This window comes from Sipha flava, unplaced genomic scaffold (genome assembly GCF_003268045.1).
Source record: "Sipha flava isolate LNK unplaced genomic scaffold, YSA_version1 325_pilon_pilon, whole genome shotgun sequence".
NCBI lineage: Eukaryota > Metazoa > Arthropoda > Insecta > Hemiptera > Aphididae > Sipha > Sipha flava.
Window position 1 is genome coordinate 511,986 of NW_020273010.1, and position 24,235 is coordinate 536,220.

Consider the following 24,235-nt stretch of genomic DNA (forward strand, 5'->3'; position numbering starts at 1 on the left):
ATCGATGACTCGTCATTTTCGTTTGGTTTTCATTGATAAAAATAAATTTAATCAAAACGTTCCAAAAAATCTTGAACTCGAAATTCACGCGATTGGAATTTCTTTACCATTAAGTTGTTTCTATTAGAGTCTTAGTACATGAAAATAACTCGATTTTAAATGCATTATGTAGTTCACGTTCATTGATTTTATTTTTTATTTATTTTATCACCCATGCTTAAAATCAAGTTTGATTTTTTCTCTCTTTTGGTTTTCATTATCTAGTCTAAGTGTTTCCAAAATAAAATGTGCATGTTATTGTTTGAATTATGTAATTAATTGTTTTAGTAAATTATTATTTCCATCAACTATACTACTTTTATAGTTTATTTTTGTATTGTCATTTGTAATCTTTGTATGCACATGATACGAAAATATTTTTGTTATTATATCATAATTGTAGAAAATAACTGTTACAACAGAGTTATGTAATTAAATTAAGAAACATAATATTGCTGTTAATTTTCATCCAAAATTAAATGAAAATATCCAATGTATATTTATTTTAATTTTTACTCTAGGTCCTTTTTTTTCATTTTTTTTTTTTTTTATTTGTAAGATATTAGTGTTTTCATTTTCTTTGATTATAAATATTTAAAAAATAAATAGTTATTTTTGTCCTAGATATCTTAAATATTTCATTTGTTTATCTATTCTTAAAAAAAAAAAAAAAAAAAAAAACAAAAAAAAATAGAAAAAAATAAAATTATTTTATTTAGTTTGTATTTAATTAAATGTTCTATGTAATATTTAAAACCACAGTTTAAAACTATATGTAATTAAATAATATCATTACATTTAAATGACAATCGATCGTTTTCTCCATTTATGATAACACAAAAGAAAATTAATACTCTCATGTGATATTGGTAACTTATTCTACATTTACAATTTTAAAGAAAGCATTATGTACATAATTAGTGTTAAATTTCATTTAAATCACATTAAAAAAAGTATGTATCTACTTGTACAATTTATCAGCTTACTATTTTAAGCATATTGTTCATGTTGTTTGAGTTAATTAAAAATATAAAAAATTGTGTTACGAATCCTACAAACATTTTTGATAAAGTATGCAATTTGTTCACACTCTACCTTCTTGTATTAATTGAGGTTTGTAATTTACACCGTGTGAAAGAAAAAAATATATATAGGTAATTTGCATATTTTCAAGTCCAAAAAGGTATATATGTAATTTGCATATTTTTAAGTCCAAAAAAGGTATATATGTAATTTGCGCCACAACCGATAACAAATTGTACTAGGTAATTTGGCACATAAATTTGTCAAAACTGTTTCATCATTTATCTAGTAAGTTGATTTTATTTTAAATTATACTTCGAGAATTGGGTTATAATTTATATCATAATTTAAGTTAAGATTTGTTAATTTGGGATAAAATAATAAAAATAATAGTTAAATTTGCTGAACAAAATAGTTTTTGTGTCTATAAAATTCTATATATCTAAAATAAGGTCCTTATAATATATAATTTGGTCGAGTAGGTACGATTATAATTATGGGTATGTGGTGTAAATTACATTCAGAGATGATTTGATGTGGCGCAAAATACATTTGTAACTTTTACTACCTATAGGTGGCACAAATTACCAATGCTTGTATTAATTTATATTGTTTGAGCAGTAAATGTTTTTCACTCGTTAGTATGATAGTCTGAATTTTAGTATACAATTTTACACTAACTTTACGATGAAAGTATTATCAGATAATATTAAATCGGGTAATTGAGTAAATGTTAGTGTTTTTTTTTTTTTTTTTTTTTTATATATATACGAGTATATATTTTTGTAGAACATCGCATGGTTAGAAACTATTTATATAAACGTCGCATCGGAATCAAAACGGTTCATACTCTAGATATTTTCCTAGGAACATTATAATCACAATTCGCAATCATGTTAATCAACTTAAGAAATCATAAGAAATGTTAATCATAACGATTTATTATATCACTATTATATTATATGTTAATTCAACATCGTATTTAAACAGTAGGTTCTAATCGATATTTATAGTATATATATTTATTGTATTTATTATATAGTATTTATTATTATAATATATACAGAAATATAATAAAATATAGACAAACAATAACTTTTTTTCTCTTGGTACGTTATCCATATAAAATTTGAAATTTAGTTTCACTCGATATTTCACGATACTTATAATTTATGAAATGGCTAACATTTTCTGTATGAAATGACAAATGTTCAAAAGCGGTCCCCACGTGATGCTTTTCTTTACCATATTATCTCCCTGATTGAACGTAATTTTGTGTTATACACGATAGTTGTTTATTGTTTACAATGGCCCTTTCCGTATTACGAATGTTTCATTTTCGCAGTTCGTTTAATTTTGAAGGGACAATAAACTAGAAGGAGAGAGAAAAAAATGTCCGATCAGAAAATAAATTTCCCATCGACAACCCTTATTAGATGTTAATATCGTGTTCGTTTCATATTATTTGTTGGACAATGCTGTCCGTTGGGACCATATTCGTTTATATAACGGCGCTCTCGAAAAAATTCGATATCCTGTTTTTCCCGGCAAAGCATAAGTTATGTCCAATGAATGTCAATGCAGTATATCGTTTTGATTCGCAAGAAACGATAAACAAAACCACGGTAAAAGGAAAACGTATATCTAACGTTGTAAGTTAAATTAATAAACGTCCAATTGTTTGGCTACGTTTCAGTTGGTCTCTTAAAACTTAACGAAAATAATCGTCAGTCATTGTTCGAGTTTCTAAAACTATTTTTAATTTTTAAAACTCTATGGTTCTTGTAAGTTTACAAAATTACTTACAGTTGTGACTCTTACATTCAGGAGGAGGGAATATAAAAAAAATAAAATAAACAAAACTTTACAGTAGAAATAACACCTCCGTGTACAGAATAATTACAGAAATACAAATAAAAGAAACGTAAATATATACATAAAGGTTGTTCAAACTATGTATATATATTAAATGTCCAAAGAAGAATTAAACTTAATTATTAAACTATTTCGTACTACACTGTGCACGCATACTACAATATAAAATTATTAATTACTATGTGTGTGTGTGTGAAAACTGAAACTTGAAACAGAAAAAAGGTAAATTTTCTTATTATTTCGGTGCTTTATTATGTGCCGATCGCGCTCATTAAAAATAACAGCAAAATAACGATAATTGTAGTTATGATAAGAGTAATTTGAGCATTATTCTAATGGACCTGTATGCATTAAAATTGAAAAATAATTAAATGAAAAATTGAAAAAATCCGAGTGTGATATAAATAAATTGACGTCCGTCGAAATACGATTTGATCGAATTCGGAATCGCATTTTTTCCATCATAAACAATATGAATATGCGAATACACTAAAAATAGTAATATATGCGTACACGTTGCACTAGTATTCGCACGATACAATAAACACTGTTGTACGTGAACAATTTGTTCGCGTGGGGATCCATAAACAAGCGATCGTAACGGTTCAGTAATTATTCATAAAAAAATAAATAAATTAATTAAAAAGCATACCGAGCGGGTGGTGTAAATTTATCTAATAATTCCTCGCCGTGTTGCATATGCCTTTAATCAATTGAAAGTAACTACCTACTTTTTTTTACGCGCTTTGAACACATGTAAACATGTTCGCAGCACGGAGAACGCCGGCCCGACACGGAATAGAAATAAAAGAAAATATGAAGTGAAACGGGGATATTTTCCGAATAATAATAAATATTTTATTTTATCAATTCGCATCAAACGTTACTATACGTACCATGTAATACGAGTAGTATACCTGCAGCGGTATCGTAAACGTCGCCGTTTAATTGGAGGCATTGTATTGCGAGACGGAAAAAAAGATAAAAATATAAAATAAAATCGTACACTGTAATATTATTGTCGATCGTACGAGTTTTATTTCTTAATTTTTTATTTTTTTCATTTTCCGATCATCCGGTGTTCTGCGCATTTGCCGTAAACGTGGTAACTAACCAATTCAATATTCGATAGTCAGTGATTGCTTTGAAAATTATTTTTTTTTTTTTTTTTCAACACCTTATATACGCTGATAAATAATAATTCTGTTGTGTCTGTAATGGTTTCCGTTGCGATTGATTTTCCGAAATGAATAGTAATAGATTGAAGTGTTCCGTATGAGTAAAGTAATAACACTGATATTAGATACTCGCGTTGTGTTGGAATAGCTTCAAATATTTTTCTCAAACGCAACAGCTTCAGTTAGATAAGAGTATGATTTCAATTTAGAGAACACGAAAATCGACGAAATGAATTATATACTATTATGGAAATGTGGTTTTTATTAATTTATACGAAAAGATAGAGTCGTGAAAATAATTAATTTCAATAGTTGTACGAGTATTAAATGTACAAAACAAACCTATTTTACAATTGTTCGTGAAAAACTGGTTAATAAGTATTTTAGACGAAAAATTTACGAATAAAATGTAATAATAGCACATACTTTGAAAAATGTAATGTGTATTATCACTTACATGTTCAGAATTTAACTAAAATTGAGGTGTCTATATTTATGAATCATTTATAAATTATAACGCTCATGATTATTGTGATGTAAATCATTGATAATATTATTATTAATTAATAATGATAACGATTAGCTAATGTATTTCAGTTAAAGTTAGATCAAGCATGCGGAGTGGTAAGAAATATTTATTTATTAATTCTTTTGAATAATTCTATAAGTTCTTTTGTTACTGATATGGTCAAGTATAATATGAAATCATTATATTTGTGCAAGTAGCACTATGTTTTATTATTACTCGTTTATAAATAAGTTAATTTATAATGCGTTCCTGTGTTATAATATTTTAGTTAGTTAAATTTATTATGAATATTATGAAATAAAAATAAAGTAATAATGTAGTAATGATGTTGAATAATATTAATTTTTTTTTAAATATTTTATAATTCCCAAAACATGGAGTTTCCACTGTTTATGAAATTTATAAATTGTGGAGACTTAAATATAATATATAAGATAAATACAGATACTCAAATATTTGAATATTTCTTATCTCGAAAATAGTTTATCAGAACCAAAACTTTTAATTGCAGTAATTGCAGTACATCTATAATTCCATAAAACTTTTACGTATGTGAACGAAATAACAAAATATTTTATAGAATAATGGCTTTTCAGTTTTTTTTTTTTTTTATTCATGTAATATCTCTTCAGGTAAAATAATTTAAACGCTTCAGAAGTATAAGTAATATATCGTTTAAGTTGGTTCCCTTTATAATATTATAAATCAGATATAGAAATGGGAAATTTTGGATTTCGCAATAAAAGTAAAAAATTAACAAATATTATTTTCGTTTCAAAAATATCTTTGACAGAAAATTGAAAGCAATCGATTACATGGTTTTTATATTGAGTGTTTTTCAAAGTTTCAATCAATTTAATTTCATTAATTTAGTAATGTATTAGCATGAGGTTAATAGGCAGCCACGGTAATCATTAGTTTATATTTTCATCGCGTAAAAGAGTTTTGATGATAAACATTTTTGAAGAAAAAGTCAAAAAAAGATACGAATACCCTACATAAGAATTGCTGACGGGCAAATTTTTTTTAAGTTTCTCACTTCAAAAAACGTTCTGGAACTGAATCGGGTTTTATAATCTTAAATCTAACCAAGAGTTTGTGAAAAATATTTTCTTGTTTACGTTTGCTTTCTTGCAAAAGTCGTTTAATGTTTTTTTTTTTTTTTTTAACAAATACCATTTAGAAGATTACATATACGATAATACATGTGAATATTTGTTTGAATATATTTAAGTTTTATATAAGATTAATTATATGATACTCAGACATGTATTTAGAAATAAATTATAATATGCTATCCATTTAATGCTTTCGAATATAAATATATTTATACGAGTTACTAGAAAGTTTTGATATGATGTAGCTAAAACTTAAATAAGAAGATTTCAAACTATTTTTAATCATTGTATACATATTTGTATTATTCGAAATAAAATGCTCCTTGCTTTAAATGTATGTATCTTTGTTTTATAAATCATCTTGCAGGTATAATTTAACTTAGGTTGGGACTATAATTACTTCCGTTAACGACGGTTAATCATCTCTAAATATAGTCGAAGAATCAATTGTGTATAAAACACAATCAACACATTCGTGTTCATATTGAATTTTAATATAAATTTAACGTACTTATATTGCGTAGTTAAATTCAAATCTTTAAATGAACTCTGCTATTGCGTTTGTTCGATTTACAATCATATATTATTATGTACACTTTTTATTCCTTAAATTATAAATAAATAAATAATCGTTTTCCCCTAGTTAAATATGCTGTTTATATCAAGAATGCATAACAGTATAAAAATAAAGAACTGATTTTAAAAATTAACAATTTTAGGAGTAATATTAGCTTAACTCTAACACAATTAAAAGTTTTCTTTAAATTTATTTTGTTTTTATTATAAGTATTCGATATTTGGAAATGTCTATTCATCGCAGTTAAAGTATGATTAAATCTAACTACACTAAATAAACATATTTTAATACATGAGTTTGTAATACATTCTGTTTTTTTAATGAAATCCGAGAAAAAGAAAATTAGTTTACTAGGTAGGTTTTATTAAATAACAATAATATATTATGTTTTCTTTGCACTTTCAGTTAGTATAGTTGTTAAACAGACTTTTAAGTTTTAAGGAAAATATTTATTCAAAAAGTTAAACGTCTCATATGATGAACACGAATGACATTACTTATTTCACACGCAGTTAGATTATTTTGTAGACATTGTTTATTTCAAATATTATTTGAAAAATTATAATACAATTAATTTTAACGATCGAAATAATCATATCATTATGAAATTTACTCGATGTACAAAAAATAAAAACTTGTGGTTCATTTGGCTCACAAAAAACGGAATACTTTTAAAATGATCAAAGTAATCTTGATACAATGCAATGCAATTAAGAAAATAAATAAATAAATAATAAAAATATAAATAAAGTTTTTTGGTAATTAAAAAGTATAATTTTTTTACAACTTAATAACTTAATACTTTAAATCAAACATAAAATTTATGTCAATTTTATGTCAACATAAAATAGTTGTATCTTTAATTAGTAAACATAATCGAATTGTCTCAGTTCAATACATACATATTTATATATATATATAGTTTTATAGAATGGATTATATACATTGGATTTTTTTGAAGACAAATTACTTCAGAAAATAATTATTTATAGCGTTATTATATTGTTTTTAAAATTCTATGATTATTTTAATTCCAATGTAAAAAAAAATTATTTATATTATATTCATTAAAGTTTTAACTTTTAATTAGTGATTACTTTTAATATAGATGTTGATTTATATTATACACACATAATTATGAAATTAAGTTTTATAAATTTCGTTTTAACAGTGAATATCTGTGTAATTGTGTGTTTTAATAGTTTAAATTTAAAGTTTTTCAAGTTTCACATAAATCCAAATTTATGAATAAATTAGTTATATGTAAGTAAATTTATGAAAAAATTTAAATTGAAGAATAAAAAAAAAATTGTTATAATATGGTATCAATTTAAATTTAACAGTGTATGTTACTTAAAATGATACAACTATCTATAGTTATTTTCTACCGAGTTTAATAACTTTTCATTATCCAATATTTACTAAAATAAAATTTTAAATTATTGAAATAAAATTAATTTCCGTTATTTAAAAGTTAAACTACAGTAAATATCCACAAATAATTTATAATGATGTTATTTTTTAAGTATTTGAGATCATATTTCTATAGAATATCGCAATTGATTATTTTTAAAGAGCTTGGCTCCTTTTGTTTTTGAGTTCGGTTCACTGAATGATTAACCGGATAGAAATTCCGTTAGAGAGAATATGTCAAAAATACGAGGATGCCACTAGAACTTATCTAGGATAGAATATAATAAAAGCTTATTTTATAAATATTTCAAACTCGTAATTCCATAACTTCTGAGGTTTTTATTTTATAAAATAGTTCTAATTCATAAAATTATATTCTATTCATTTTTGGTATATTTTGTTTTTTCTCAAATTGTTATTCTATAATAAGCCATGTACATCATTTCTAATTGTATTATTTAATTTTTAACTAAAATTGATATTTATGTAACTATTGTATTTATTCTTTAATTATTTTGTATTAACTTAAACAATTATTTTCCTCACTGGGGTTATTAATAAAAAAAAATAAATAAAAAAGCTAAAGATATTATGTAATCCAAAAATGTTTTAAATCGTACTCATAATGATAAGAAAACATTTTTAATTTTTTTTTTTTCTTAGAGAATGATATACAAATAGTTCTAAAATTAGTTATACTCAAAAAAATAATTTCTGATAATAATATATCCAACATGATTGGTTTGTAATGTAGAATGATTATTTTCGTTGAGAACTGATTATGAAATGCAGCAAGCTACAAAAAAAAAAAAAAAAAAAATCGTACAAAACATCGATTCTTAAATTTAATTTGTCAAATAGTACTTTGCTATATTAAGCGAACATATAATAAAATATTTAGTTCTGATAAAATTAATGTCATCCTAATATTATTGTAAGTAATCAGTTTTGGTTTGATTCTAAAATATGGATGCAAAATGCATTTGCGATAGGTCAAGTGATTTTATAAAAAAAAAAAATAAAAATATGTAGACGTATGTATATGAAAAAAAGTAAATGTTTATTATAATATTTAGTTTGTGTTTAATAGGAATGGAATAAAGAGGTTGTATATTTGCTATTCAAAAATATTTTGCTTATTTTCTAACAGAACATGGTTTGTTGGAAACTGTTGTATATTAACATATTAGTGATTCAATGGATTTTCCATATAATATTTTGAAGTATAGTTAAAAGTTACCCAATAAAGTTGTTTCTTTTAAAGAATAAAGGTTAAGTGTTCATATTATGTTTTAAATTTCAAAAGTTTCTTATAAAGTTATGGTACAGAGTAAACAATATATCATTCTCTCATATGTTATTAAACTGCTCAAGGTAGATTGTTTTAGACCATTGTCATAGAAGCTTGTGCTTCACGATATTATAATACTCTTGTCAGTTATGGCCTGTTTCTGGAAAATATATTATATTTTTGTATTTATTCCTTATCTAAACTTATAAATTTTGCTATACAACTCACTTTAACAATCGAAAACCAGCAAGACTTATTATAATTTGATTCAAGTCAATAGAATAATCATAATAAAAATGATAATAATAGTAATAGCAGTAGCAGTAGATAATAGTATATAATATTAGTAACAATAATAATAATAACAATATCAGTTCCGTCTAATTCATACGTACCTGAAATCGATGATAAAATAATCGCATATCCAATTCTATTGAATTTAAGACTATGTTTGTTGTATTTAAATATTTTTTAAGACTCATGAATATATGACTACTGAATGTCAAAACTTGACAAACTTGACAATAAAATATACTAATAATGTTATATTTGAATTAAAAACCACTGAACTTGAAAATATTTACAATTTTTGTAGAAAAATGTTTACATTTAGAAAACTAAAGCTAAAGCTAAAATTATAACTGTTATTTTTCAATTTAATACATTTTTATAAAGTATTCGTGAATCAATATTGAACAGCTAACTGATGGTTTTACGGACGTTTTATGTGCAATGTATTGATATTTTTGAAATAAACGGTTCAATATTTTCAAGAATCATAATCAATCAGTTAAAAATTGATAACATATTTAAAAAAAAGTAAGAAGCGAAAAAAAGTTTTTGAAATTTTGAAATACTTAACTCAGGTTTTTGTAATCATTAAAATGATATACATATTAATAATATCTAAATATTTGGTTTAATTTTTACGACGAATAATCCATTTGTCTTTGTTATTAATTTGACGAAACAAAAACATTGATAAATACTTTAAAAATAAAAATAAAATACACTACTATAATTAATAAAAAATAAATTTATCTAAAATATTTTAAATTACTGAAGTGACCTCGCCTGAGATGAGAAGAATGTGTGAAGAAAGACGTTAAAACAGTGATTAAGTGTTCTGTTATTAAGTTTAAAAAGTTATCATTCAAATAAATAATTTATAAATTTAGATATTTTGTAAGTAGGAGATGTCTGCTTGTTAAAATTATATATCTTTATCATTATACAGGTAAAGTGCGAATAATAATTGTTTTTTCAACGTTTATAATTATGAACACTAAAACGTGATTTGATTTAACAGAAGCAACAATAAACTAATTTATTTGGAAATTAGTCAGGGATTATAGCTGATCGATTGACAATAAATATTACGTAAAATCTACTAAGAAGTAAAAAACTGAAATATTTAAAGTCGTTTAATTAGTTCACAAATGCATGTATAAGAACATGATGACTATCAATTATATTACTGAGTTAAATTTTATTGTTTAAAAATCATTTGAACAATATTTTTTGTGCATTTTTACATTAATATTGTTATAAATTCATACCTACTAATTTAGTAATTTTATTTTATAGCTATATTTATTTTTTAATTTACTTAACAAAGTTAAAAATTATACTTTACTTTATCACTGTTGTAATTAATTTTTTTCTATTTATAAAAATAAATCATATCGATATTTTTTATGAAGTATTAATCTTGCTTAATATTAAAAAATAAATCGGAAGATATTTTACGATGAAAATATGTTGATTTGAGTGTGTTACTAAATGTATAACTCAAAATCACTAGAATAGAACAAAGGAAAAAAAGGAAAAATATTGTGGTCGAAAGTCTAGAAAAACAAAATCCAACCAACGATACACTGAATTATATTAAGGATTTATTGACACGGGGTACCGAAATTTGATAGGGCTTCGGGCTATAAACATGTCTTGCGCCTTAATTCTTTATTATTTAATTCATTCTTAATTCTAAAGAACCTCTAATCAATGGCATATTTACACATGGAAGTGAGGGCTTGAAATTTTACATACCTAATGATCATTCGAATAATCAATAATCTAGAAATGCAACAAGAAGAAATGTCAATTTTTAAAGGTTGAAACCATTTTAGACTGAATAGATGAATAAATTATTTAATTTTTTGGTTACTAAGGATACATTTTGTTTTGTTTTATATGTTTATTACAAAGATTACCGACTGTAGTGTAAGTGAATTAATATAAACCGCATAAATAGATAAAAACAACTTCAATAATTTTTAAATGTACGACAATAAACGATATATTGTGCGATATTTTCAATCTATTTATTTTTATTTTCATAGAAACAGTAATTGTTTGTAAATAGTTAAACATCTTTTTAGTGAGGTCGAATAGTTCAGCTGGTGTAATATAATTTTGTGTATTCTATTAGAATAATAAGTGTTCACAAAGTGTTTGAAGTTCGTTTATATTTTCTGAGAAGATTTTCGGAGCTGAGCACAAAATCTGTACCGACGATGTGTCATCAGTGCCATGTGTCCTATACTCGTATATACATATTTCACTTAAATTATATTTATACACGTTGGTTGATAAAAGTATAATTAAATAATTTAAAACTTAGTGAAAAAAAAAAAAGTATAATAATAATAAAATATTCCCCCGTACACGTTTCCCGGAGGGTTAGTTAGTTTGCTTGACCTTACCAATTTTCTTCGTACTCGCCGTAGTACCAGCGAGGGACCGACGAGAGTGAGGAGATGATAGGGTGGTGGATGATGCGAGAAAAACTTTTAGCGTTCAACTTCCGCGCGCGCTTACCCGGTCGTCGGAAAACTATTCATTTGATGTCCGTGCGCCAGATTTACGAGCCTCGCGTACCCGTTATTTCTCCCGAGCGCAGTCGATGGCCAACCGATACGACCTGCTTAAAGTGCCGTTATCGCGCCATTGGCTATCATACCATCATCGCGATACCCCATGCCCCCCATCCATTACCGGACAGGGGACCAACGTTGTGTGCCGCGGACCGGTGGTCGATGAGAGAGATAAGGGTAAGGTTTTTGGTAACGGCTGTAGCACGGGTCCGCGTCATACTCCCTCGCCAAACCGCCAGTCGCGGTAATGCTCCAGCTTGGTACGCTATCTCCCCGTGTCTGTTACGGTGGTTCGTCCGTCGGCAGTGTCCTGTTTTCTGTGGGAAGTTTTCACGCGCGGAATCAGCCGTGATGACGTAATAATTTCCCTTGGAACGCGAGGTCCCCCGCCGACGAGGTCCACGAAGAAAAACGCGTCGCGAAAACCGGAAACTTATTCGACGTCCGAATTTATTGCACCCGACGAATTCTCGTTGACAGGTACCCGAAACCGAGGATCGCAGCGACATAGTCATACATCATCGTAGTACATTGTCATGACAACATTAATAATAATAATACGTGCTCGCTAAGTATTACACGTGCTCTGTCCGTAGCACAGTCCTTGTAGTGCAGTGTTTCACAACCACTTTGATAACACCCACGTAGATTTTCAAAATATCGTGCTTCACCTTCACTTGAATCACAAAAAAAAAAAAAATTACGACCGTTTATTGCTTTGAATTAGTAAAAATGAAGATATCGAAAATCCCGTGCCGATTTACTAACGAGTGTTAGGCGGTAAGTTGTTATTAGTTCTTCGTTTTTATCCTCCGCTAAGACGAATAATTAAATAATTTGAAAAAAATAAATAAATAATAATAATGTTTCACTTCTCGATGACTGCTGTTCGTGCCGCCCCGTAGTGATTTGGAGAATCACTGGTACAGCAAGTAGCAGCAGTAATAATACTTATTCGTATCGTACACCTTATATGGTATATAATATCTAAAAAAAAAAAAAAACAGTTGAGTCGAAGTCATTTATCCTTGGACTTATGTTTATTTATATACAACTTTCACAAGACGTTGTGTTTAATGAACTGTGATGCGAACCCGTTCGGCAGCCGTAACCAAAACGGCCGTCGCCGACCGTGCCCTTATCTTTCTCATCAACCACCAGTCCGCTAGGTACCACCATCTGAACCGTGCTGTTTTTCCCACACCATGTACGGTTACACACCTCGTCACGTGTTTTTCTTATTTTTTTTTTTTTTGTTTTCTCTTTTGCTTTGTGAACCAAACACTTGTTAGTCATATTAACGACTTATTCATTGTTAACTTTCAATATATATATATTGTATATATTCTATACATATCTATTCACTGTCATTATTATTATAATATTTTTTTTTATAACGGTGTTCGCTGTTACCTGCGACACGTGCACCGTCACCAAGTGTGCCGCGTCAACTGCTAAAATTAATTACGGTTTTATTTTTTCGTTCGAACGATTCAACGAAAAATATGCATTCGTTGATTACGATTTGATTTGCCGAGAAAAATCATTGTGTTTGTGATTATCGTAGACGATACACTAACAAACGGTTTCGTTTATCCGTATGGATATTTTTATTCACGAGAAATATGAAGTGTCAATATAATTTATGAAACATGTAGTATTACACGAGAAGAAATATTTTATTTGTTCTTAAATATACTTTCAAGTGTTCTGCGTCGTTTACAAAAATATTGATCGATAGCAAAACATTTACACTTATTATTTTAATTAAAACTTAAACGATTGTGCAAACATATCGGTGATAGAACGCATATTAGTATTAAACGGAAAGGATTGAGTGTTCAACAAATTATAATTTTTCTATCAAAAAAATAATAATAAGTAAGATCGAGTGCCCGCATATGAATATAAATATATCTAAGAATATAATTCATGCTTTATGTCGAAAAAATAGTAATTCTGATAATTATTAACACCGGTGGGAATAGAAGGGAAATTATGGTCTTAAATTTAGAATACTTTGGATTTATGCTTTTTGAATATATTTGAAACATGTATCAAAAACAATTTTATAGGTATTACCAAGGCTGGACATTAACGAGTTAAAAGTTAAAATTAAATTAAAACGTTAAGTTCATTTTAATTAAGTTAACTAACTGGTTAATTTTTTTTATAAACTTACTTTTAACTTAATAAGTTACTTTTTTTAAGATTAACGTGTTAACTTTAAGTTAATTTTAATGCAAAGAATAATGCAAATTATTAAATGAGGTTTTTAGTATATTTATAATTTACTATTTTAATATGAATTTCCTCTAGACGAAAATAATGTGAAAAATAACTTTAATAGTCATTATATGGGCTATATTTTATCATTATATTTTTATAACATTATTGTATAAACGCTATAAACCTATGGAAATCCTAAGAATATTCAGTGAAAATAGTAAATACCATGAGAGTGAGTGTCAATGGAGGATTAATCATAAAACAACTGTGGTATAATTTCCAATTTCATTTTATTATTAAAATTGTAGATTGATTTTAGTATAAGTTCATGACTAAGATTTATTTTAGAAAAGTAGATTTTTTGATAGCTAGTAAGTACTTTTATGTATCATTTTGAATTTCCCCAGTAATTTTCTTGAGCGTAAAAAACTAATATTGTGTGCAATTTTTTATTTTTGCACATTAGAACATTTTAATTCTAAACTAAGTTAAGTTACTTTTTTTAAAAAAAGTTAACTTTTAACTTAACGAGTAAACGAAAAAATATAAGTAATTTTTAATTTAACTAAACTTAACGAGTTAAAAAAAATCGTTAACTTGCCCAGCCTTGGGTATTACTATAGTGATACTATACTATCATACTATATGTTTGTCTATGCATCAATTACTAATCAGCGCTTTTCATGAGTTTCAGAGAGTGCAATTAGTTGTTTATTGTTTAAATAATTGAATTTATTTGAAACAGAGGCGTATCTACAGTTAGAGAACCGTGCGTTACGTTATTTCAAGAGACCATTTATCAGAGCTGAAACTGGATTGTATCTCATCCGACTTAAGAATTTCGTTTTTTTTTTTTATAACTTTCCGGTGTAATATATTTTTAATTATAAATATCAACCTGTGAAGAATCTCATATTCAGTTTTCAAACTTTAGGTATTTGAGTCAAATTAGAGTATTTTAAATTTAATTTTATAAAATGCAAAAATGTTGCAGATTGTAATTGTTATATAATAATATTTTTTATTTATACGAAAAGAAAAAAAAATCACCACAAATATTTAATGATTATCTACACAATCAGATAACTATACAGAAAACTTGGTATTAAACTTTAAACATTTTTTTGTTGAATTCAAATTATTTTATGATGTTTTGTAAAAAAGATAAAAGTTGCGACAATTTCAAATATTTTTATAAAGCAAAAAGAAAAAAAAAACAATATATTGTGATAATGACACTACACTTAGAAAACAGTAAAAATAAATTCGGTAAAAATATCAAGTGTAAACGATTATTATTTTTTAAGTTATGGGAATCAAAATCGTGTAGCTTTACTCATAATCATATATTCATACATGAATTCTCGATACTTCTTAAATGTTTAAATATACATATAATTTTTTTTACGTATTGAGTGATTGTGACCTGTTATTAAGTTTTAATATTCGTTAATTTTTTAATACTTTTGAGTATAATGCAAGCATTAATAAAAAGATGTTTCTCGAGCGCAAAAGTTAAAAAGAAGAACGTTTATATAACATTTTAGTAAATAATTTAAAATAAAATTACCATTGGTGATAAATATGTTTAATCGTCTTACTACCGTTCACCTGAAAATAAGATAAAATAAAAATTATTAAAAATCTAAAATAGTAGAAGTCGTTAAAATACATTATATTTAATAACAAAAAAAAAAAAAATATATATTTATTTACAAATTATCTTTACCAACAAAATTATCTTTGCCTCAATAAATATTTTATTCTAGAATTTTTGGAAAATCTGTAAGAAAAATGATGTTGTAATTCTATTTGGAAGTTTTTGATATATTTTTCTAATTTTATCAAATTAAAATATAAATATTGCTAACTTTTGGGGTTATTTCAACTTTTTTCTGTCCGTATTACACTCAATCTATTATTTTTTTTTCATCAACATCACAAATAAATATTCATTTACTATCAAACCTAGATTTACAAAAGATATAATTAGGTAAAGGTTAGTCAATATAATGATATCTGTTCTTACATACTATTATTTAATATAATAATATTTATGAATACAATTTCGACGAAACATAGCTGTTATTATCACTATAGCGAGAGATTAAGAACTTTCGAGAAATGTCAACCCCTCGAATCTGTTGATCTGAAAACAATGACTTTTTTTAAATTTCAATTTTTATCAGGTGCATTTGACGTAAGCATTGACTCTTGTCTGTGTTATAATATGTATAGTGACAATTAGTGATGAGGATATTTTTATTGCTGACATTTTTTTATGCATTGAAGTATATAAGGAGTAGGCAAAAACTCCAATAAAATGTAATGTGATTCATACAATTAAATTGAAATCTATGTATATTGATATATATATATAATAATATCAAAATTATTAATTATTTATTTTTCAGTATAGTAAATTAATTTAATATGTCTTAACTTTATTTTATGATAAAGTAAAAAAAAACTCCGATGACATTTGCACTTAGGATTTACTATTGAAAAATTATAATTTGATAAGATAACTAAATTATTACAGTTAGTTAAATGATCAGATAATTATCAGAACTATAGAATTTATGTTTCACTATCTGTAGTCAGTAATTTTTAAAGACCATTTTTACTTTTTTTTTTCAACTGCTGTGTGGTTTTATTTTTATATTTAGAACGCACTATTATGACTCTTGTGGCTAGTTTATGGTTTATGGTAAATATTTCATTTTTTATCAACGAAAATTGGTTGTATTTCTTATAAACATAAAAGTTCCTATAATTTACAACTAAATTGAACATATTTTCTTAACAATTGTGTAATTTATATAAAAAACTTTCTATCAATGTGTTATGTTTCTTGTATTCTCGCTCATATTATACATACGTGTGTGCAATATGTTTTTTTATCCCGTCTGGTATGAAAACTTTTTTTAATATATAAAAATGTATTATCCAATATGAAATATTTTTTGTCTTATCCGGAAAAACTTTTTGGATACTTATCATATTAAACATTGTTTACCAAGTATAAATAATCATTTTTATGATCACACATCATATTTTCATTAAATTAGGAGTTTAAATAAAAAAATAATACTAATATGGTTATTATTGTATTTTCGTTCATGATTGAAGCGTTTGCATTACAAATACATAAATATATATATATATATGTACAGTAGTCACTCAATAATTCGAAAAACTCCATAAACAAAACTAAACGCTTAGTCCCCTTAGAAAACCTCTATAATTAGAAGAAATTAAATTATTCCAGTCCCCTCGATAATTCGAAATGTCTGTTGGTGGGACTCACTCTACAGTTCGAATTTTTTTTCTAGAACCTCTATAATTCGAATTTGCTTTAACACGTTTATACGTATGTTCATATGTATCAAGTATATTCATATGTACATATATTTGACGTACTCGCAATGAAATGAATAAGGACGGCAATTAAATATTATTGTAGTTTATAAATTTTATCGTACCTTATCTACCTAATCTAGACTTTAATCGTATAATTTTACCATTTTTATTTCAGGATTGCGAACATTTTTCGAGCATTCTGAAATGTAGGAAAAGGATGTAATACAATTTTCAATGCTATCAGTAAGTTAGATAACGCTATGGACCAGATTGTGGCCAATAATTTAACACAAAAAAAAGAACAGATTTCTTTAAAATGTAAAATATAATACATAATATGTATAATAAATAAATTTCAATTAATAAATGTAATATATGCATATCATTTTTCACCTCTCTTTAATTCGAATTAATTTTTTTCCTGGATTATTCGAACACTCGGATAATCGAAAACCTTTATAAATCGAATTTTTAGCTTATTCCCTTGAATTTTGAATTATCGAGTGACTACTGTATATTACAACTTATTAATCTTAAAACTTATTAAAAAAAAATGGTAGAAACCTATACCTTATATTGCGAATCATTAATTACAAAATAATATTGTAAACTCTAGTCGGTTCGTAAGAGTTTTAACGATAAATCGTAACTGATACATTCTACCGCGGAGCGGCAGAATCTTGTTCGAAAGAAACATTTAACCTTTTGAAAAAGTTCCGTGTGTATCGACTATCATCTATCGGGTCACTTAACGAATCAGTTTGATGGATGAGGTGTTTTTTTCGTTACGTCTACAACATCAAAAACGAGATATAATCGACGAAGTATTTTTATCCGTCCAATAACGGCGGATGTTGCGTTTTGCACGTGGATTCGAATACCGATCATTAGGACTGCGCGTTTCCGGTGCGCGCAGCAATGATTAAAGATTACATACACGACCGGAATCGCTTGATTAGAACGTTGATATGCGAGTTGATTATGTTACTTTGGTTGTTCACGAACGGAATACCTTACGGATACCTATATCCCAGGGTCGTTCGTTTAATCGGAACGTCGTAGGTACTGTAATTAAACCTGGTGTAGAAATATTGTTGGCGACACGGACGCGATTTAATTGCATGGTGCGTGGATGTGCAACGGTGTAATATGAAAAATAAATGAATTACTCACATGAAATATTTGATCACAATAACGGTCGAAAATAATATTTTACGTTATTTTTTTCTTTTTACAAAGCAATCAGAACTACTCATTATTTTTTATCCGTTCATTTACTTATTTATTTTTACTCTTCCCGTTGACTAATCCTTCGCAGTTTAAGCCCGGGATTTATTTTTCTCACCAAAAAGTTTACAATATGTTCCCATGAATAATTTAATAAGTCCACTCAGAGCCGAAGCTATTTGCAGAAATGGACGGTTTTATTTTTCGCGCATTGTTCTCTGGCCCCGCCCTCCTACCCGCTTACTTATGCGAACCAACCCCATAATTAAGTTGACGTTGCACAGCACAGACGAAAGTTGCTGTGGCCGTTTTCTAAACAGCGAAAAGCTTTTAACTTAAATCATTTCTTTCGTCCGCACTTCTCTCGCCCCATAAATCATCGCGTTCCGCGTGCGCAACGTATCAGGCGACTTTTGTTTATAATAACAACTCGACTTCTATTGTTGCGAGTCAAAACCGTATAGAAACGGTACACGTTCAGATGTTTCGAATGCCAACGCCATTTTCGCGATCGGCGCAACGAATGGAAACGCGGACGTATGGTAATCGTTGACCGCGGTACGTGAATGCCGAACCGAAATGGAAGGATTTAACAATTGCATGCGTAGTCTCCGATTGATTAATGCAAACGACAATGTGGTAGCGTTCACGGTCGACAGTTGAATTGTGCGTGCGCGCGTGAATGGATTTTACGAATCCGTTCCGTTTTGGTTTATTGGTAATTCCTCCGTCGAAGTACGCACTATTGGAATTATCGTCTCGGAGGATAACAATAAAAGATCCGTGCCTCGGCCAAAGACGGGGATTTTAGAGCTATGAAAAACGAATACAGTTTCGGTCGTTTCAATTCTAACATCATCGTCTGATCGCGGTTCAACATGTTTCGGTGAAAATCCGACGAGTCTAATCGGACCGTCGTTTCGCTCTTTACAGAAAAAAAAAACACGAAACATACGACAACGAAGACAAAAAAAAAAAAAAAACGATGAGCCGTCGAAAAGTTTGGCGTAATTAATAATTTCCCACGGCCCCGATGGCAACGATATTGTCGCACGTAAATATCACAGAGATACGAGAGGCCAAAAAGGGTTACATCGTACGTGACGCGGTATCGCCGAGAAAGGTCGACACATTGACAGAGGCGTCCATCATTGAAAATCCAGGGGGGGACATGTGTGATCGGTGCTTAACGGCAATCGTTATCGATAGGTTTGTAATGAGTATCTATAATTCTCTGAGTTCGTTTTCCTGTGGTAATGTTTTGTCCGTAAGAGATACGATTAGCTAATAATAATATAAAAATAATTAATAAATAACTAACAATAAAAATAGTATATTTAATATAAATCAACAATTGTAAAATGTTATGTATACACGTATTATAGACACGGAAAAGTCAGGATGGACAAGTTCCTCTTCCCTCCCTCCATGCGCATTGAACTATCATCGATGAGAATTATACGGCCATCGTTGTTTAATGGTTCGCATTTGTTGTACGCGTACGGATCGATATCAATTAAAACGGCGTTTCCGACCGGTTGGCGAGTGTCGGATTAGCCGATATTCGTTCGTTTGATTTATATGCAAATTGTTCACGGCGCATAGATGTTGATCGTAGCGCTGATGCAGCGGTCACCGGACAAAATGGTGGATGACCGATTCGCGAATCCTGCACCAGTGTAGCGTCCGATAACCGATAAGACGTGTAACTTCGAACGTCCATACCAGATTTAATAACTGCGAGGCCAGGGCGCAAAGCGTGATAATCGGAGGTGTCATGAAAAAGTTTAAAAACCGACATAAAACCAATTCGTTTCGTCAATACGTAATGTTGAAACAAAATAATCGTAATAGAACGGGCTAGGTAAATGTCCAACGAACGTTTTGTGATTTCTTTTAACATTCGTATAGTTTATTTATTGAATAATCATTGCACAATATTTTACAATAAAAGGTATTTTGTTATACCATATAATCATAATATAGTAACATATGTCGTTTATAGAACCTAGGACCAGCATATTAGATCAGCAGTTCCCAAACTTTTATGACCACGGAAACCATAAGAAATATTTTTTGTTTCATGGAACCCCAACGTCTCGTTTAGTTGGAACTCCAACTAAACACCAATTCTGTAATTATTTGTATTTGCATTTATTTTTATGGGTAAAACACGATTGCGTACGTTCGTTATCGGCGATACCTTTTAAAGCTTAACGATTCCATACGATTTTATCTGATTTTCAACTACACGATTGCGTACGAAGTTTTAAACGTTTATGCCAATTTTCATACCGGAATTGGTGTATATCACATGCCTATACGAGAGAACTTAGTTAATAAATACTTACTTACTTACTTACTTCACAAGGATATACAAGTTTAACTAAAAAAAATTAACTAAGCATTTTATATATTTATATATTATATTTACATGATTCTTTAGTTTTATGCGACCAAGAATATAATGGTAAAACTCTAACAATAGAAATAATGTTTTTATTCGACTAGTACAAATCATATATATTTACATTTACACTTCCAGGTAAACAAAATATTATTTGTATACGTATCGCTATCACGTGATACATATATTAAAAATAACAGTGATTCGTTTTTAAATTTAAAAATTATATTTACGTTATCCATTATTCATTCTAGATAGTAGGTTAGTAGGTTATTTTTGAGATACAATGGCATATTATGAGAGATCAAGGGTAAAGATTTTTTCATCAAAGAACAACAAAAAAGTCTCAACTAAACCGTATAATGTGTATTGGCTAAATTCTTAATATAAAACAATAATGTATGTAAAATTGAGGATATCCTTAAAAATAAAAAAAAACATATTTTCATTCTCATAAAATGAATATTTGATAAAATAATACAACAAAAACTATAATATAAAAATTAATAAAGGAATTTAAAATCTTTTTTGGTCATATCATAAAGATTAATCATCACTTACCTTTAAGATTATGGATCTATCTTCATAAGATGTTCGATTGTAATTAATCGAAATAAAAACTGTATTCCTTCGATTATTATTCTTTTACTACCTATATTTATTTGATATAAGAACAATTTTAAGTAAGTTATTTAACAGAAGTACAACGTTCAAGTCTTAAATAACTTCAAGGAATCGATGAGTGCCCATTCAAGTTCTCTTTGCAAGTATATTATTAGATTAGAAGTAACTACACTGATAAGAAAAATAATTAACTCTCCTATCAACCAGTTAAGCGAGGTTGGTCAGAATTTGAACTACTACGGAAAGCTGTAAATAAATTAATTTCATATCATGGTAGACGAGATTCGTATAGTTCAATTTATCATAGACAATTGTTTATTAATTATCCATGATTAGAAACACAAACCTTTCGTCAACACAAAAATCATTAATTTTGTTGATATATAATGTTGCGAACATGGAACAGCCGTCGCGAATGGAATCCCGCGGACGATTCCAAATTTAGAAGATGTAAAGATGACCGGAAAATTATAGCGACTTCCAATGAATTTGCAAAAAATAAAATAAAATTGATGTTATACAATAATATTGTAATGCCGGACGTGTTTGTTCCAATGCTCATATTTCTCACATGGTATATCAAAGAAATATTAACCTTAGCCTGGTGTCCTAGTCGCTGAAGAAAACCAATAATTATTTAAATCGATATTTTTATAACATACATTAAGAGTATGTTTATTGCTCTACACCCCTACACTGAAGTCAATTATTTATTTTATCATAATATTTTAATATTGTATGTAAAATGAATATGATTAAAAATATTATTGAAAGGAAAAGGTAAATCAAATGATGAATAAATATAATTATTTCATCGTCGATCTACGTAGATTTCGAGTGTTATTGACAGCAAAAATCATAAATATTTACATTAAAAAATAAATAAGTATAATTTTCGTGTCGTTCAACATGAATAAACGGGAAACCATTCCTTAATCACACCACACTAATGTCAATTTGATTTCCTATTTACGAGTTTAACTCGTAAAAAAATAATTTTCTTTTCAGTATTTTATAATAAAATATGTTTTTATAATATTCACAGGAGTCGTCGGTATTTTTCACTTAATATTCACAGTCATAGATTTTTGGCAAAATGTACGTGACCTTTGTCGCTTTGTTAGGTTCCATTCACATTGTAAACATAATACACAACTAATAACTATTAGTCAAAAACGATTTATACGTCAATAAATTTGGTATCAGTTTTTGGTATACAACTCGCCTATAGCGGCAAATAACCGATAGGGCTTATTAGGTTATTAGAACAATTGAAAAATTACAAATTCATACTTTATTAATTCTTTTTTTTTTTTTGCTTAATGAACCATGAAATATTTTTAATTAAAAATTAAAAAAAATTATGCTGTACACATTAGTCTTCGTTAGAAGTAATTTTATTTATATTAAATTATTAATTTTTCATATACAGTAATTTGTTAATTGGTGTAAAGATTAAAATATTTACTTATGAAATAGCTTTTATACTCAATTATAATGAAAAAAGTTCTATATTTTAAGAAACTACTCTCTCTAATCTCATGCGTACATGGTGAATAACAAATAACGTTTAATAACCAAAAAAAAAAATTGAAAACATTTTACTTTCAAATCAATTATAGTTTAATAATATTAAATACAATATATTTCATTGGTTTTAATAAATACACTAAATACATTTTCTATTAAGAAAAATGATAAAATATGAAATATTCAGGAACGTATAAAAACGTGAACATATTTTTTTAGTTCTTATAGTAGTCAGAAAAACTATGGATGTGTGTTACTGATTTTACAAAGTATCAGACACTTAATAAACTATCTTGTGCATATTTTTTTGAATTTAAAGTAAATATATTCATATTAGAAGTTTTTCGTGGTAGAGGGGAATAAAAGAGAATTCAGAAGCAACTTGTGAAAACTTTAACGTAAAAGTTTCAAAACAAACAAATACTTCACCATTTATATTATTTTTGTATCGACTAGGCGTATTTAATTCATGACATCACCAAATTTTCATTCAATAGTTTGTGAGAAACATATTTAAATTTCCGGCTTAAAATTATTTTAACTTTTCTTCGTTTAGTTTAGTAATATTATTTTAGAAGTAAAAGTATTGATAATATTAGAATATTCCTTAAATGAGTTATTATCGTTTATTTTCTTAAATTATCTATTTCTTAAATGGGTTTGATAATTAACAATTAATATGAAGATTGAAGAAATATAATTTTTTGTTTTTAAATAAGTACTTGATGCACATTAGTTTATTAAAATATTTCACGAAAATTACGTAAAATTAAAATTAATACATTTTCTGCCACTAGTAAAAACATGAGCATAAAAATATAAATATGGAACCTTTATTTGAGAGAATGATTTATATTCGATCATAACAATAAAACATAAAATGAGTTATGTATTATTTTCGATACTGCTTAATGATTTCCTCACGCTGCAGCGTCA

At 27.3% G+C, this 24,235-nt stretch overlaps 1 protein-coding gene across 2 annotated transcripts in view; it reads right to left on the bottom strand.

The window, feature by feature from the left end:
* The window catches only part of LOC112686855, a 167,485-nt gene that overhangs the window by 103,077 nt on the left and 40,173 nt on the right, over positions 1-24,235 (bottom strand). The window contains exon 2 of one of the 2 annotated variants that reach the window (XM_025559309.1): positions 15,719-15,759. The exons of the other annotated variant lie outside the window; for it this stretch is intronic. Within the exon in view, the coding sequence (XP_025415094.1) occupies positions 15,719-15,721 (3 nt within the window). The 5' untranslated portion in view covers positions 15,722-15,759. The remainder of the gene's footprint in view (positions 1-15,718; positions 15,760-24,235) is intronic. 2 annotated transcript variants of the gene reach the window in all.